This window comes from Triplophysa rosa, linkage group LG24 (genome assembly GCF_024868665.1).
Source record: "Triplophysa rosa linkage group LG24, Trosa_1v2, whole genome shotgun sequence".
NCBI lineage: Eukaryota > Metazoa > Chordata > Actinopteri > Cypriniformes > Nemacheilidae > Triplophysa > Triplophysa rosa.
In genome coordinates, this window is record NC_079913.1 from 11,752,874 (window position 1) to 11,771,511 (window position 18,638).

The following is an 18,638-nucleotide window of genomic DNA, read 5'->3' on the forward strand; positions in this document are numbered from 1 at the left end:
AACCCATTGAAAATATTGTGAACTCCTTTTGAAGAATCCAAATGTTCAAAAAGAGGATCCAATCTTAATCTTAACACAATATTTCGATTCAAATTTGACATTGTGGGAATAATGCGGTATGTAGAAGTTTACTTAGATGCTTCATTTTAAAATGTAGTCATACTTGTTCCGAAGGCATTGAAATAAATACCGATACAGTTGAATTGGGCTGAATATTCCCCCGAGGTCAATAAATGCAACTGCAAGGTTAAATATATAACTCGCGTCTAACAAAAGTTTTAGAGCTCTACGTTTTTTTTTAGAGGGACCATGTGACAAACAGAACCCACCTTGCCAAGTTAAAGACATCATCTATCAGACCGGCCCTGTTTCCCACAGAGATGATCTGCAGAAAAAGACGAGCAGAGAAGAAATTTATAAAGCACAGTCTTGTGATAATGAAAAGGAGAAAAGAAAGAAATAACGACAAATAAATAACCAATTGCCTAAAAACGGGGAAAAAGAATGGAAAAGACAGAAAGTACTCTATATAGAATTGTGGAGGAAGACAGAGGGAGTGACAGAGGTGTGAAGTGGTCGACAGGGAATTGTGGGTGATGTACCGTTGGGTTGGTCATGAGTTGTTGAATGAGAAGTCTCCAGTTGTGCAGGTCATAATTCACTCTGAAGTATCCTGTTTGATTGATGTTACCCAGTAACCACGTCTCTCCATCCATGTGACCGACTCTGTGCGTCTCTGTAAATAAACGGTTAAAAAAACACAAATGTTGAACGACACTTCAGACAGCTCATCCGTAGCTCAACTTTAATTCTATCAAACACAAATGCAATTTTTTTGTTACTATTCTAACGGCTTCTCTGATTGGTGGATCTACAGTATCTGCAGTATAATGACACAGTGTGGTTCTTTATGGGGAATTCGACTGCATTATATGCATCTGTATGTTCGCTTATTAACCTAAAATCTCAAAATATGTTTGGAAATGTATATAAGACAATTCAAGAAAGTGTAATCTTTTCTGTTTTGATGAAATTATTCTACATTTTTTAATTCTTACCTGTTCGATTAGAGACCCAAATTATGTTTTCTCTTGATATGTGACTGGAGTTTCCCACTGTGAGCGTCAGGGGGATTTGCCACTGGAAGCTGAAATGACGCAAAGTGCGGAATAAGAGGGGTTTAAATGTCACTAACACAGATACATGTGTGCAGCGGCAGGTGTGATTAAAACTGTATGGTGGATATGATGCACAAAACTCGGTCAAGTTAAATATCTTCTGTGTGTGTGTGTAAGTAAAATGACTGGATTAAAAATATGACTCGACTCTCTTCTTTAGCTCTTTCTCACTTGATGTCACATTCTGCTCAGTCAACTCATGTTCATTCATCTGTGTGCGAGTACACATCTAATAAAACCCTGTCTGACAGCTATCACACTGGGTGTCAAAAGGGTGAACACAGGTGGATGTGGTCTGCCGCCAGTCAGAATGCATTAACTCAGAAATTAAGAGTGCATAAGAGTCGACCAACAGCAATAACAAGCTAAGACAGACGTGACTAAATAGTCAGTGTTATGTATACAATAGACAACACCTGTTCTACAGGCATGACTGATACATGAAATGCCACCAGATGTGTGAATTTTAAATGTTCTATTATTTTCTTATCTATTTGTCTAGTGTGTAAAGAGCAACATTCTATGTTTTACATGCTTTGTGTTAGAAACTAACAGGAATGGGCAAGGCCAGAAAATCCTTTTCAGACTGATGGTGACTCACACCTGATATAATTCACGGAGATGATTCATCTTTTTTACTACTTCTTAATCATTTCTGATTGTGCGTCAATGAGGAATGTGTGCAATGACTAACCAGGGACTTATAAATATTTTCAAAGGCAAGAGCAGAGACTGAGAACTCTGGATGCAAGTTTGAAGAAGAAACTAGTAAACATTTGGGAACACAATATGCATAAAATAAAACATGACAAAGCCTGTTGGAAAACACTATTTAAACCATATGTTTGTAAGGGTCCTATAGAGAGATACTGCGGTATAGACGGTTTCATCTTAACAACATAAACAAAGGTTACTGCGCATTCGCACTTTGTTTAAATGCGACCAAATACAGGACCCATTCAACAAATTGTCTATTTAATCAAGTAAACATACAACAAAATTCAACAAATCGTTTATTTAATCCAATTATTATAAAGTAAAAAATTATAATAAAAAATAATATTAACTAGGGCTGCAACAACTAATCGATAAAATCGATAATAATCGATAATGAAATTCGTTGTCAACGAATTTCATTATCGATTAGTTGGTCTGTGACGTCACTTGCGAGCTGCGCAGTTGTAAATCAAGCGCGTCTTCTTCCCTTTTAAAATTACCGTTTTAGATGTGTCTCTCCGTGCAGCATGAGCTGCGCAGTTTTAAATGCAGACGTGGTTCTCTGTGGATGCGTCTCTTCGTGCAGCGCGAGATGCGCAGTTTTAAAGTCACACTTGTCTCTCCATGCTGCGCAGTTTTAAAGTCACACTTGTCTCTCCGTGCAGCGCGAGGTGCGCACTTTGAAAGTCACACGTGTCTCTCCGTGCAGCACGAGGTACGCAGTTTTAAAGTCAGACGTGTCTCTCCGTGCGGCACATGTTGCGCAGTTTTAAAGTCAGACGTGTCTCTCGGTGCGTGCGTCTCTCCGTGCAGCGCGAGGTGCGCAGTTTTAAAGTCCGACGTGTTCTGCGTGCATCTCTTCAAGCTGCGCAGTTTTAAAGTTTAAAGGGGAGAGGTGTTTTAAATGACAAAATTAAAGATTATATTAGTAAAACCCAATTTGTGGCGTTTGCACTTTGCAAAGTACATAATAGGCTAAATACCCTGATTTGGTGGTTTATTTAGTTCAGAGGTGGGTAACGAAGTGCATTTACTTGAGTACTGTACTTAAGTACACTTTTTGAGTATTTGTACTGAAGTATTACTTTTTCTGTTTACTTTTTACTGTACTTCACTACATTTGAATGACAAATATCTCACTTTTCATGGCACAAAAATTTTTTTTCCTTGGCCGACCCTCCCCTCGCTGCTAGGTTTGGGAGAGACTATTGTCAGTTGCTTCTAATATGACACACATGAATCAACTCACCAGGTGTGTTAATTATGGAGACATTCACAACATTTTGGGAGTTTAGTTGTGTATACTAATGAGTTTAGTTGTGTATACTTTTCCCATATCTGATTTACTTATTATAAGCAAAAGATGTAATTACATTTCATCTGATTAATCGATTAATCAAAAATAATAATAATAATCGTAAAACTAATCGATTATCAAAATAATCGTTAGTTGCAGCCCTAATATTAACATAAATTAAATAAAATATAAATAGTTGTATTATTTAGACAGTAGCCAAACACAAACCAGAAGTTAACTGGGGGTCCGACGAAACGGTCTATATGAGCATGTTAACAATGCTTATGCATTCCTGTAATAAAAGAAACATCTGCGTGTGTTGAAATAAAATCACACACTGATATATTTACATAGTAAATCTGTGAGAATGAACAAGAGAAGAACGTAAAAGAAAGTGAAGGTCGTCAACAGGCCGGTAATTTGGAGGGTCATGTTCATTTATTTTGGTTGCTAGGATGTTCTGGAAGGTTGCTAAGGCATTTGAGTGGCCGCCCACTGGCCCAAGTCTGGTCATTTTATAATAAAACGCATATCAATTTCCTCAACTACGACTTTAGGCAATTCATACATTTCAAAGAATTCTTGAGCATGTGTAAGACTAACAGTAGTGTGTCTGAAATGTGTTCATTTGAAATTCACTCTAAATAATCCCTTTCTCTCTATTTCTCTCTAGGCACTGGCTGTGAGGTCTCTCTGTGCGGCTGTAATAATATCCCAGGATCTCTTTGGGCACGGGTGGCTCCAGCAGCCAGTAATGAGTCACTAGGGGCCGTGGAGCTCAACTTGTGCTATGCCGTTTGACGATTTTCACAACACTTTTACCCAACACCGCTTTCACATTTCTTCTCTCAAGGCTTGCATTAGACTTTAACTTAATCATCCAGAGACTCTTTAAAGTCGCAGACACCATTAAAAACGGGATAGAACAGTGGGATGTTCTGAAATATAAGTGTAAAACGTTCCTCGAGTCACACAGTGAGGATATGAATTGGATCCATCGCCCCTGCAGAGTAAACAAAACATTTTTGGGTAGATTTTCAGCTCACCCGGAACCCACTGAAGCTAGTGTTCATTTATCAGTCATAGAGTCCTATACATTCACGTGTGTACCTATACATTTTTAGTTTAAAGGTTACAAGCTATTTCATGCATTCGGATTTCTTTACAATTTTAAACGTGCTGGCTTCTCGTGCTTAACATGGTCAACTTGTCAAAAAAGGAGTTGGACGTATGACGTTGTATTTCTGTGCTCGATTTACTCCACCGGAGGTTTTTAGAACATGAATTCCCATTTCGTAACAAGGGTTCTTAGTCACTGCGTCATATGTCTGCGTTTTGTTGGCAATCGGCGCGTACGTGCATAATGTAAACGACACAAACTTATGCAGGGACAATGAGACGATGTATTGTGTGCTCGTGCTTTAGTTCCGCCCACTGCACACCTTCAGGAGCTCGACTGTTTTCGGAAATAATCATTCTGCTGCATCTGTCTTTTAAAAATGTGATCAAACGAAATACTCTTCGACGATATGAAGTATGCCATACTACTCTATAGATACTCAATATTAATATAAGATTGGCAGAAACTGAGTGTTACCTTCAGTTTAAGCAGCATGTCTAGATATATTGTGGACATTCCAGTCCAGTGTCAGTTGAATTTGAAAAGTCATCCAAAAGCAATGTGAAAGACTGACAGCGTGACAAGACATATGACAACTGATCAAAATCAAAGTTATCACATAAAACATAACCTGTTTCTCCAGTTCTCAAATAAATGCAAATAGAAACAATATTGTATTTGTAATATTTTAAAAATAATCTTAAAACATAATAAATATATTTTTAAAACAATATATATATACACAATACCTATATATGCATAAACATTTAGTTTCTTTTTAGTAACTGCCCAACCACATTTTCTAGTGATGTTGAGAGGTAAAGCATTGTTGTAAGGTATGAACTGTATGAATGTTTTTTTTACAATCATACTTTTTCTTATTTGCTTTGACATGGCCTAAAATAAGCTCAAATCCAAAACAATAATTACATGTCTACACAACAAATACTTTATACTCTCTATGACATCTATTCCACAAAAAAACTGTGCTGTCAATCATCATCATAACTTAAGTCACATTACATACGCCTGTAAAAGTGTTAATGAAGAGAATGCTTAAGGTTGAAATGAGCTGAAAATAATTACGCTGGTGAAAATATGCACACAAGTTGTAAAAGGAAGTGTAAAACTGTAGCCCTTAAAAAAAACATCTTGTGTTTCACAATTGTGGTAACTGACGAGTTTGGAAAGGGAAATATATAAATAGATCAAAAGTGTAGTGACGGCTGGAGGGACGCCTTCAACCGAGCATCACATTAGAGTAAAATAAAGGCTTTTTATCAAATTGGAACGAAACAACCGTCTTTATATTGATCAACTGAGTTTGGACCCCTCCAGATAGACTGCAAGTCTCTATAAACTTCAATCGCACGGCAGAGCGCATAAAACAAGACAGAATGTGAAATACATTCAAACTGACCTTCACTTTTACCTTTTTCATTGCTGCCAATGTTTTTTTTGTCAGCTAGGCTGTGGGGTTTTATACTTTTACATTCACATTTCCAGTAGTGCCAAACGCCCTGCATTCTGACAGGTTGTCTGGTTCTCAGATGAAAACCTTCCTGAAGGGTAAAACAAGAAAGTGATGCCTCCTACTTGTATCACAGCTTTGCTATTGCTTATTACAGCATCTTTGCTTCAAACGCCTCTGCAGAGGACCGCAGCTCTCAGAAAACAGGTCAGAGTAGAAGTTCAAGGTGAAGGTGGCTTGAATAAATAAAGTTCAGAAGAGGCGTAATAGCAGATTTCTGCCAGAAAGTCAAGGACTACATCAGACTAGTCTTTATTATGGTTCGATTTTATTTCTCCCAAATAGGATAAACTTTCGATAACCCTCAGAGAAAAACAGTAGGAGTATAACAAATGAATAACAAGCTTTTCTGCTAGATTTTTCAATTGCATAAGCTGACAGGAATGAAGAATACGTGTCAATGAGTCCAATGACTGATATCGTGACCCTTTCTCACGATATTGGTGGACTACCTTTTGTTGAACAGCTCGGGATTCCGGATCTTGGCATCTGTATCATACACAAAGTGCTCCTGGGAGATGGTGACAGTGTTGTCAAGACTGTCATTCTTGTTGATGGTGACGACAGGGTAACCCATCTGAAGGGTCCAACGGTCCATGACCTCTGTGATGTTGATGTCCTTCCCCTCCCTCTGCATGGCCTGTGACACAAAACATCAAACACATGTATCACTTTCTTCATTTCATCATGTATCAGCTCACAGTCAAGGTTTCATAAGAACTGAATTGTATTGGAATAGTGTCAGTCGACTTGAAGTGAGTTGTACTGTTGGTCTGAGGTTTAGGGGCCAGCAAACGCTCTGAGAGAATAAAACCATTCAGATTAAACCATTCTGAACATGGTGCAAAAAACGGACACTTTTGACTGCTTGAGTCAAACCCTCTCAATCAAAATTGTTCAGCTTCAATGCAGAGCGCCTGTAAAGTCATAATTATGTAAAAATTCTGACTTCATACCTTCAATTGATTATTGCACCCATATTTAAACTATTGTGTTTTCCACACAATATTTGCAAGCCCAAAATAAAAAAGGTCACACTTTATTTTAAGGTCCAATTCTCGCTATTAACAAACCATGAACTATGACTTTTGCCTCAATAAACTCCTAATCTGGTGCTTATTAATAGTTAGTAAGGTAGTTGTTAGGTTTAGGTATTGGGTAGGATTAGGGATGTTCATTAATAATAATTAATAATATTAATAAATACTAATACTAATACTAATAAACAGCCAATATGCTAATAATATGCATGCTAATAAGAAACTAGATATAGTGAGAATTGGTCCCTATACTAAAGTGTTACGGAAAAAATTGTAATAAATAAATAAAAACCTAGTCTGGATGTTTACTTAAAAAAAGAGTAATTAGACTTTGCACATAAATATATACAAAATAGAATTAATTCTCTTTGACTAAATTAGCTAATTTCACTGAACACACTTGTGTATGTGCTGACTGTCTGAGATATAGATTCCAGCTGGTTGTAGTCAGACATGTTTTGGTTCAGGTAAATATACCATAACAACAACTTATAAAATACAAGTTGAAATTCGTTATCTGTGTCAATATAAGAATGACATTTTCTATGTTATTACAAATTTAATATTTACTAATATTCAACTAATGGATAGTTCATCAAAATTGCTTTGCGAGTCACCTCTAGTAAAAAAAAAGTAGTTGCCTGAACAAACAGGAGATAAAAAAGAAGATAATTGACCGCACTGTGATAATGCACTGAGTAAAAATATATAAAATTATCCAAAAATCCAATTATTTTCTGTATGGTTTCAGTAAACTACAGTATCTTTGTCCTGGTGGAAATAATTAAAGGAGGTAAAGGCCACTTCAGCGATGGGTCGTGAGCTTGACAAAGGACTTTGTGGGCGCTAAACACTGCCAGATTATTGTAGCAAATTGGATTTCATGAATAGCTAATGAACACCGCACATATCAGTATTCATTAGATGATGGCCTGTCACAGACTGTTAATGTGCCTAAATGTCTTGCAAACACAGTCATTCAGAGGGTACAGAGGTCCTGCTCAGACCCCTACACACTAATGTGAATGTCAACACTCCTTGTATGATATTGAAGCAGCTAAATGCCCTACAGTTCCATTACAAAATATAATACTTTTGGTTTAAAAGCAATCTCATTGATGACGGTGACACTTTGAGAGCACTGAGCGAACTCGCCGAGTCATGCGACTCCGAATTAAGAAGACCAAGTCAATGAAATGACAAGATTTAGATAGCAGTCAATGTTCATTCGCAGTATCCACAAACATCTCGATTCGGCAGATTTTCACATTCAAGTGTGATCAGATATCTGGAGCTGTCTCTGAACATCACTAGTAGGAAACATCAAAGTCTAAACCTTAACAGCAAAGCCAAGGCAATTATAAACTTCCCAATAAACTATTAACCATTTGCGACCCTGGACCACAAAACCAGTCATAAGTTGCACGGGTACGTATATTTGTAGCTATAGCCAACAATACATTGTTTGGGTCAAATGTCAAAAATCATTAGGTTACATGAAGATATTTTGTCAATTTCCTACCGTAAATATATCAAAAAGTTATTTTTGTGAGTGGATGCAGCAAAATCACAAACAAAAATGGCACAGAACACGCCTACAAACTTCACTTGCTGCTGTCCGCTCTTGGGAATTACACACTCATGTTTGGTATCTATGTAAAGCTTAATATCAGCTTTCGGATAATCTACTCTCCACAACGTCATAACAGCGGTAAGCCAATAGAGAGCATTAAAACAAACCTATTTGTTCTTAGCAATGGCCTGCTGCAGCGCCTCTGATAGACAACTTTAAAGGCGATTTTCTCAATATTTGGATTTTTTGCAGCCTCAGAATCTAGATGTTTGTATAGTTGTATCTCTGCCAAATATTGCCCTATCCTAACAAACCATACATCATATTTATTCAGCTTTCATATGATGCATAAATCTCAATTTTGAAATGACTGGTTTTGTGGTCCAGGGTCACATTTAGTATTTCTATTGTGTAGATGTTAATACGTGGCACAACAAGATCTGAACGTGTAAAATCTTACCTCAGAGAATGTGTTCCACAAGTCATCTCTCGCTGCGTTCCCGTACATGTACGTCATCAAGTAATCCTGCCAACAAACGTGAGTCAACAAAAGACTAAATTTAATTCAGTTTTCGCCGTTTTCCTTTCAACCATTAGAAATAACAAAGTGGATTTACAAACTGCTCAGGAATTGTGGATGGTGTCAAATACGTTCAAACAATAACATTGCTAATCCTCAAGACTCAAAGTCTAATATATGCAAATGAGTACCAGCTGTTCTGGTGCGATTGGCTGTCAGTTCAAGACATGATTATAAGGAGACCAATTTGAGGCTAATTATGTTGTTGCATCGGCATGCTACAGTATTGGAAAGACAATGTACAATAACACATCTACAGGATTTTACTATGCTACATTTTATATCCAATGGCATTTATATACTGTTCCTAGGTACTTGCTAGTCCCACATACCAATTATTACCATGGCACATGTCAAAACAAAGGTTTTACTATTGTTCATGCACAGAAACCTGTGGTACTGCCTTGGTACTCATTTAAAACAACCATGGCATTAACATGGCATCACGTCCAAAAAGCACAATTTGGTTAAGAATGAGTCTGCCAAAACGGTAACTCAATGCAACCTCTTCAGCAAGGAGCAAAATAAATGACAAAAGTTACACTGTATTCGAATAGAAATGAATACTTCCAGATAAAACATCAGTCCATTATGCAGAGAAATGTGTGTAATTTGTAATGTCGTGTGCTGCTGAAGCTACATCACCCACAGGGGTTTAATTCATTCATTAAAGACTTGCTCAAAAATCACTTTTAACACAAACTGTTTATTCTTGGCTCTTAGAACAATGATGTTTCCTCATCACTTTGAGTCACTTTGGATAAAATAAACTGCAGAACTGCTACTAAACGCTCTATACAGTAGTCTTTAGTGTCTCTATTTTGCTCTGACAGCCAACATGAAGAAAGAGACTGATCTTTGAGGGCACATTTATCATTCATCTGATAAGAACATCTGAAGGCAACATCTTTTTCTGCAGTATGAGATTCCTCGATTATTCTCGAGTGACCGTGAGGGATAAACCCCTCAACTGTAATCGGAAGCAGTAGACCATCCAGGTATTTCTTGCCTACTGTTTTTTACATACTGAGGTTTCGGACATACTATTTATGACTTATTTTCTCCTACTATAGAGTATGGAAGTAGGCGATTTTGGACACAGGGATACTGTACATTGCTCTTAATACTTTTAATATACAGATGACAAAGAGTCTCACTTGACACCATTTATAATAAACTACATCGTGACTGCACAATTAATTATTTATTCATTTATTTATGCATGTACTCATTTATTTAAATTTTTATTTAAATGTGTGAAAAAAGTGTGATAGTAAAAATATTATAACCCTCAAGTTACCATACAAAATTTGCCGCTTAAAATAAAGGATATTACAAATTTTAACTGTAAATAATCTATGTATGACTATTTGAGATTTTCTACTTCTGCACAGTAGAAAAACACAACTTACTTCTATAAAAAAAAAATGAAAAAAGATTAAGATGTCAAGTAGTGTCTTTTCGTAACCTAGAGAAACACTGTAGCATTATGAATGAGATCAAACTGAAATGTTGATCAAAAAACACATCCAAAAGTTTGCTACTTAGTTCAACTCTTTTTAGATCAGTGTGAAACAACATATTATAAAAAATTTCTAAACAGATAAGTGTAGAAAACTGAATATTGAGTCAGGACTATAAAAACGGATGTATCTGGAACTGAATGTATTGTAGATGGTGTAGCTCTTCAATTGTTTGCAATTGCTGCTCTACACAATGACAAAACCAAACTTTGTACATAAATTCTTCTAAACATGAAGGTTAAATTCATATTCTCATCGTGAAGCGATTCCCTAGAGCCACAAGATGCCAATGGATCCAGAATGCTTGGGTACAACCTTTAATTAGATAGAGATACGAACAAAAATGAATCCGATTAACAACCACATTTGTAATCAGCCCATGAATGCTGGTTATCCAATTTGCTTACAAAAGAGAACCAAAAGATTGATCGCCTTTGATATGCGAGTCCCCTGGAGCTAAAACACGAGTTCTCCACAAACATCTTTATCACAGAAGCCAAAGCAGATCATAAATAATTCATTATTCATTATCCCAAATGGGTTCCCTTCAAAAGCGACATAAGGAGAAATATGTGGACAATTTCCCTGCATATGAAATCAAATTTTCAGCAATAGAGGTGGATTATTCGGTGAAGCGTTGATCTATTCCTCCCATCAATCAGAAAGAGACAGACAGGCTTTCCGTAAAAAAGAGGAAAGACGGAAGAAGTGAGAGAGCAGCAGTTAAACACAGTAAAGTTGAGACCGAAAAAGCCAGTGGAGGCCACTGGAAGATGAAAAAATTGATCACACACCCTGCGAAATTGAATGTAGGTGTATATAGTCATTTCATCGGTGTTCAGAATAAATTCCTGACCATTTACACTGCTGGAATCTCACATGGTGTCAGGAACATGTTGAGCACTGACACACAGGACTATGGACCATTGAATCCATGGAAGAAGCATCCCACAGCTCACATACAGAGGATGAAAATAAAGCCTGATGCGCTGACGTTTATTCCTCCAGGGAAATAACACACTTGGTCTCTTCCCACAGGGCTATTTACAGGTCATAATAAATATTTCCACATTTTGAGATGATGAAAGTGGGGTCTATATGCAGACAATGACTGCAATGAGACGCCAACAGTTTTACAGAGCAACTGCAGGTTCACAGCTGTGTGATCTTTTCAACTGATTCAGACTTCATTTATGACTCCCACTATTTTGTAATAAAAACCGTCCATCTGCCTGTCTTCACCAGCCCATCCGGTATTTGCCAATAAAAGCCCTCGCTGATGCCCTCAAACTCACACGCAGAGAGAGAGAGAGAGAGAGAGAGAGAGAGAGAGAGAAAGCATTCTGAACACAGATCTGTCTGTCTTTTAGCTTTAATTATGCAGAGACACGGATGAGGAAAGAAGCTACACAGAGAACAAGAGAGAGAGAGAGAGACAGAAAGAATGAAGTGAACCTGAAGAGAGAAAGACAAACAGCTAATGAGAGAGGATAACTGGACCTCTGGCTGAATTATAGTGTTTTTCTCCTTTTCTGAAAGGTCTGAACAGCTATTTTGAGTAAATCATGGCAAATGTTGTTGTTAATATAACATCATAAAGATTTGAGTGGCATATTTTCTTTTGGACTAATTAGTATATAACTGCAGATTCTGATATGAAAAATATCTCTGAAATGTTGACTGTGTTGCTTTCAACTCAAATGTGATGTTGGCACATCATACAGTTACAAGCTGTTACACCTCTGAAGTTGAGCATCTCATGCACAATCATTTAAACACTCAAAACCAGAACAATGTGAAAGTGCTTGTGAATTTACCATTCGGTGAGATAATCATGTTTTAAGTGGTGAGATTTAATTGTAACACATTTAGCTGTCCTGACAACTTTAATTACAGGATTAAACCGGAACACAGCTCTCGAAAAAACCTTCAAGCAAGAACCCAAATTAAAAAGCAATGAACGTATTGCGCCACAACCCTATTCAAGGTGTAATTACGAAGGAAAATGTATAATTCATACACAGAGCTCTGCAAGCATATTTATAAGATAGCAAATTAAAATGTCTGCGGTGTAAAAGCATCTGCGCGTGAAAAGAAATGATGGAAGAATGAAAACAGAAAGGCAGAGAGAAAGAGAGGAACTACTGACTTACATTGAGTCCTCTCTGGAATACCGGCTGTCCCATGACATTAGCCAGCATACGGATCAGAGCGGCTCCCTGCAGACACGCAATAAACACACATTGAAAAAAAGATTCGCAAAGACAAAAAAACGGTATAAAATTCAATTTCAGTATTTATTTCTATTTATTCAGATACAAAAATAAGCTTAACTTGTTCAAAAATTGGAATACTCCTTTAAATTGACATGACTAATGACAGAGAAAATGCACATTATCTGGCAGGTCTGCTGGACATGTTTATCTAAACTAGGACTCTATAATATTTTCAGTGCTGTTTGTGTGTAATGCTTTATTTAAATTAAACAGATTGTATAAATGTGATAGACATCAAAAGTGAAAAAAAAACAGAGAACAACTTGAATAGAGAATCAAGAATTTTCTTTACTGCTATAAATGGCTATCGGATATTTGAGATACATCTGGGTTGGATAGTTATTTTAAGTGTTTTCTAAAAAAAAAAAAAGAGTCTAGTCTAAGATGAAATGTTTACTGCGCCACTAGAGTCCCCTGAGCACAAAAACACACAATCTCTCAGTAGAACATTTTCTTTTCTGTACTAAAAAAAACCCAAGCTTTTAATTAAACTATATTTCTTGAGTATCAGAAGAGGAGGATACCAGTGTAACACTACTTCATTCAGAATTCACAGAGATAAACTGAAAACAACTTCAGACCTGAAAGAAGAACGCTTAACAAACCCAGGCCTTTAATAAAAGATAAAACTTATCCCGTAAAACACACACAAACACTGATTTCTACAGAGGACAGTGGAAAGTAATTGTTTTCTATTTTGCTAGCTGGCCACGATAACAACCAAATCAAGAAGTGATACACAGAACAACCTTTGATAGCGTAGTTTCCTTAAGGCAACGTTTGAAACAAAACCTAAACCTGAGCATTAAACTTTAAACACGTTGTTAGTGTTACAGACATGAATGATATCTGAAATCGTGAAGCTTGTTAAAGAGAGACGTGTTACTACTGTTCGACGTGATCTGACTTTTCCTTTAAGCCATGGATGATGAAACGGGTGAAAATTTATGATATACACTGAATGAGGGAGACCAGACATGACCCAATGAGCAAGCGTCAAAAGTGGTGTCAGAGATTCACATTTTGTTGTAAAATACAGTTTATTTTAATTTTTGATTATTTATTTGAAACCAAAAGCTTCACCACAATATAATTAAGGTTTGCTTTTAAACACAAGTTTAAACACTTGCCTTCTTATACGCAATCCAGTCAAACACCCTGTCGATGTCTGTGGCTGCATATACTTCTTGAGAGATTGGATGAGAACTAGCCAAACCGTCCAATAACATCACCTCATGAAGAACATCAGTCAGAAATCTCTGATTCTCCTGTAAATAAGAGAGAGAAAGACATTTGGTCCAATTTATTATTTTTCCCACAGTATAAAACATGAACCACAACAGCTTTTTCTCATAAATCAATCAATAAAATACAAGAAACTCTCATATAATCCAGAAAATGTGCTTTGTCAGTCATATTGTTTTCGTACTGTATGACTAATTTAAAAGTGTCAGTCTGCCAGTTACTGTAAATGAGAATGAATTAAATATGAATCATATGAATTATAAATGAAAGCATTACACTGCAGGTTCATATTCAGAACATCTTCATAATGGGCCCACCAGCAAAATCTCTGTGTTGACTGATCACATTCACAATGACAGTTTAAATAAAAACTACATTAAGATTTTATTATTCTACTAATTGTTCGAATATTATTTATAAACTGTGGTTTAGTAAGAAAAAGCTAGCAAAATTTCAGGTATAGCTTTGATTCTTGAAATTCTTTATTACACCTTTACACTCAGAGCCATTATGAATAATTAACGCTCATTAAAGCTTTGGCATCTTGATTAGGAATCCCATTTAAGACATTAATCCAAGAGAGCAGCATATTTGAATCCAGGGAATTAACAAATACAAACAGCATACTGAAAATAATCCAGAAACAAATGTTAATCAGAACCATTACTAGTTGTCACTATAACAAATCCTCTGCGCAAAGTGAGCAAATCTTAACATGCAGACTAAACAAAATGAAAACCTTTAAGCACAGTTCAAATTAATACATTTTACTGAGAGCATATGCATGAACCAGATTGATCACCTCATAAGGGGCGATTCACATTTCGCGCCTAAACCCATTTCTCTAGTCAAATGACCCGAGGTGCGTGCGCGGCAAATCTCCCTATTTGCTGCCGAGTGTCTACATTTAAAATAACGAACTTGCGCGTGCAAAAGACGCGAAATGTGAATCGCCCCTTAGTCTGTACAATTGACCCCTTTCTCAAGCAGTTCAACTGACAGGCGATCTACCAATCTTAACGCCGATATTATGTGCCCCGTGACAGACCGCCATTTTGTCCGACAAACAAACCAGTCCGACAAGCTGGCGTAGTAGAGCTTTGGTGATTAATATGAAAAAATTGCTTTTTAATTATTGTAATAGTAAACAGAGAGATATATACCAAGCTTTAAATGGACGTTCACACTATAACTAAATAATCGATAACTAAGTTATAACTTTTAAATATCATTCTAAATGAAGGAGAATAGTGGAGTTCACCTCAAAACTATACCAATAACGTTACATATACGAAACAATATAGTTGGAATCGTTAATGTACGAATTACAGACAGAAGCGTTCGGGAAGGGGTGTTTTAAGGCTGATATAATACTTATTGATATATTACTTGCATATTACATGTATGAGTAAGTTGGCAAGATATGCTTTGCGTCCCTGTGATGTGATGAGCGCACCTTCAGAGAGCAGCATTTGCAGTGACAATTTAAAGGAAAGACGTTTTCAGCACTTACGTCGTAAAGCAACAGCTGTGTTGTGTTGTATTTAACAAATAAAGATTAAGACACTGATGGACTGTTATTCTTTTCTGTACTGAACTAATATTTAAAAGCTTACTTTCGTTTTCACAAAGAAGGATCACGGCCGACCAAAACTCTGCCCGAAGTTACTGCATTGTGCGAGTTTAGAATTAACGTAACGTTATCGTCTGCTGGTGTGGACGCAAATATAGGTATAATTACTGTTAGTTATCTCAAATCCTTAATGTATCCCTCGAATGCATATTACTGACCTTTTTGTCTGAAATCAACATGCCATTTTTCCAAAAATTCTTCACTATTTCCCCAGGGAGTGCACACATTTACACTGGGAGTGCACACATTTACACTGGGAGCGCATGGCGGATACCGAAAGCTTGTCATCGGACATAGCAACAGGAACGAATGGGGGGGGGGCGGGGTTTTGCGAAGGGTCAGTTGTACTTTAAAAGTAAATCCTGTCCGCTTGTATTGTGATTAAACCAACATCATTTTGGCAAGCCTCTCCATCTTATTCTGATGTTCTGCTGAAGCAAGTTAATGAAATTACATGAGGCATAAAATAGACTCGCATAAAAGTTGAGCAGACAAATACAAATCGATTCAGGGATTGTTACTCTTAGTCCCATATTCAATTTCATCTGTGGTTGTTGGGTGACTTTTGCTTTATTCGTAAAAGAAATCTTTAAAAAAATCTTGGATGCCTTCGAAATAAATGAGCTCTTTCTCGACTTCCATCCACTTTCTATTACTAAAGGCAGCGGCTAATGAAGGGTGAAATTCCTTACAATGGTATTACGTCTATGGTCAATAACTTCTAGATACATTACATAAAAATGAACGTGCGCTGCTTTATGGCCTGTTGCAATAATTTTTCCTTCATATTTATCTTCAGATAGAAGACAGCGACATTTTTGGAATCATTAAATCAGTAGGAGTGAGAGCGCAAGAGAGAGAGAGAGAGAGAGAGAGAGAGAGAGAGAGAGAGAGAGAGAGATACACTACAGCTGGCCTGATTTTACAGCTGTCTAGATCTGTTCAGTCATCTTGGAGCTGATGGGTAACCAATTTCCCTGCGAGTCTCCATAGTAACCAGGTTTGAGGTTGACATGATGAATATGAGAAATGGGAAAAAACCAACAGTTCAGATGTAATGAGCAGCTCAAGGACCTGTAACCCATTTTGCTGACCTCTTAAACAGCTTTCCAAATCACATCCCAGTCCAAGTTTAGACTCTTGAAGTGTGAAATATTCATACTGTGTAGGGCTGTGACGGTGCTAGTTTTTTACCACCGCGGTGGTAATAGACAAATCGACCGCAGTGGTGCGGTGGTTGAGAAATATATAATTTATATAAATAATATTTATATTATTATATTTGCGTGTAGCAACCACATGACGAGTGGAAGAGAAATATAGACCTTATTTAAATACTTGAAATTGTTAAATAATTGAAATATGATATCTGAAATAAATGAGGAAGAAACATCCGTCAATGTTTAACGCGCAAATCCATCAGTGAAACGGCACACTACAGCATATAAAACATTTAAATAAACATCAGTAAATAATGAAAACTTAAATGATATAAGAAAGCTAAATACTAAATAAAAAAGCTCTTGTTGCAGTAACTTCAGTCAGTGGCGTATTAACCCTTACAGTCCTTAACAATTCCATTTGAAACAAACTGTTTAAACCTACATTGGCTTTCCTATTCAGATTGCCATAAAAACTTTACTTTTTCCGACTCGTTGATGTGAAACTTACTTGTTGACATTGTCCAGATTAAAATTTGTACAGCTGCACTAAATGCTCGTTCAGAAGATGTGCACAGGAGCTCAAATGAATAGATGTCTCTCCGCAACCTCGGCAAAACCTGCGCGCGCTCCGACACTAAGCAAGCGGGTCATAGCCAGTTTTGATTTTACATATCTGTTCATTTCACAACAAGATCCATTGCAAAACCTGCAGAATAACCTGGGTTTACAAACGCACCAAAGGAAACGTATGCCAATAATTTCTGTTAATGTAAAATCTTTTAAATAAAACCATCCACAACTGAAAGGCTACAACTAGCAACCATTATCGTAACTCTCATATTTATTACGCCTATATTTGTCAGAGTGACGTGCACTACCGCCGGTGGCAGTTCACCACCGTCATGGCACTTTACCACCACGGTGGTGCGGTTGTCACAGCCACCGTCACAGCCCTAATACTGTGGTGAAAAAAACGGTTACAAATGCTCTATCTGAAGTGTTTCTTCTAAAGGCCATGAGATGACGGATCCAATCCCTCTCTGATCTGACCTCTCCGCAGTAAACCGGGTTCTCTGCTTTACTGTTGCCCCGTTACCAAGATGGCTTGGAGAGGGAGGTATGAAATACTGGGACAGATGGAATGGAACGGTCAAAGTTTTAATGTGGGTGGGTGTTTTAAAGGTTTTAGATGTTCATTTCATAATAAATATGGATGAACAAAATATCCTATACTGCAAGTTGTTTACTACTAACCACACTGAACCAGCTAATATGAAATTTCAAGCAGAGCTTAAAGGTTATAAAAATAGAAAGTTGAATCATAGTTTACGAAATGGTATACTAAAGGAGAAGAAACAATGGTTACAAAGGTCAACATGCATGTCATTTACTTTTAGCCTGCCCTTAGCCTTAGCCTTAGCACACATAGCCTCTAACGTACACTGCCTGCGTTTCCACAGGTGTCCAGAGGGCGCTACTGTAAAAATGAACGTGGGTACAACTTCCGGTGAAGCGGCGTAAATAGTGTATTGCACTCTGAATAACTTATTCTGATGACAGAAATTGAGACTAGGATTCATATTTTAAATTGTAATCTATTGAAAAATAATTTCAAAACTGATGAGCAACCTGCTGTTCGTGGCTGCACTTGCTAGCAGGCGAAGCTTATTTCATGTCATAAAAGAGAGCGCTTCAGAACAAAATACACAATATTCAGAACTGTCGGTTGCTAGCATCTTTCTTTGTGTTCAACCGAACAAAG

At 37.0% G+C, this 18,638-nt stretch overlaps 1 protein-coding gene across 3 annotated transcripts in view; it reads right to left on the reverse strand.

The window, feature by feature from the left end:
• Nucleotides 1-18,638, reverse strand: part of LOC130547663 (thyrotropin-releasing hormone-degrading ectoenzyme-like) — a 105,215-nt gene that overhangs the window by 21,690 nt on the left and 64,887 nt on the right. For all 3 annotated transcript variants that reach the window (XM_057323803.1, XM_057323802.1, XM_057323804.1), the window contains 7 exons: nucleotides 13,966-14,103; nucleotides 12,713-12,778; nucleotides 8,917-8,982; nucleotides 6,296-6,483; nucleotides 1,059-1,147; nucleotides 603-736; nucleotides 330-385 (listed from right to left, as the gene is read on the reverse strand). In XM_057323803.1, coding sequence (XP_057179786.1) covers nucleotides 330-385; nucleotides 603-736; nucleotides 1,059-1,147; nucleotides 6,296-6,483; nucleotides 8,917-8,982; nucleotides 12,713-12,778; nucleotides 13,966-14,103 — 737 coding nt within the window. The remainder of the gene's footprint in view (nucleotides 1-329; nucleotides 386-602; nucleotides 737-1,058; nucleotides 1,148-6,295; nucleotides 6,484-8,916; nucleotides 8,983-12,712; nucleotides 12,779-13,965; nucleotides 14,104-18,638) is intronic.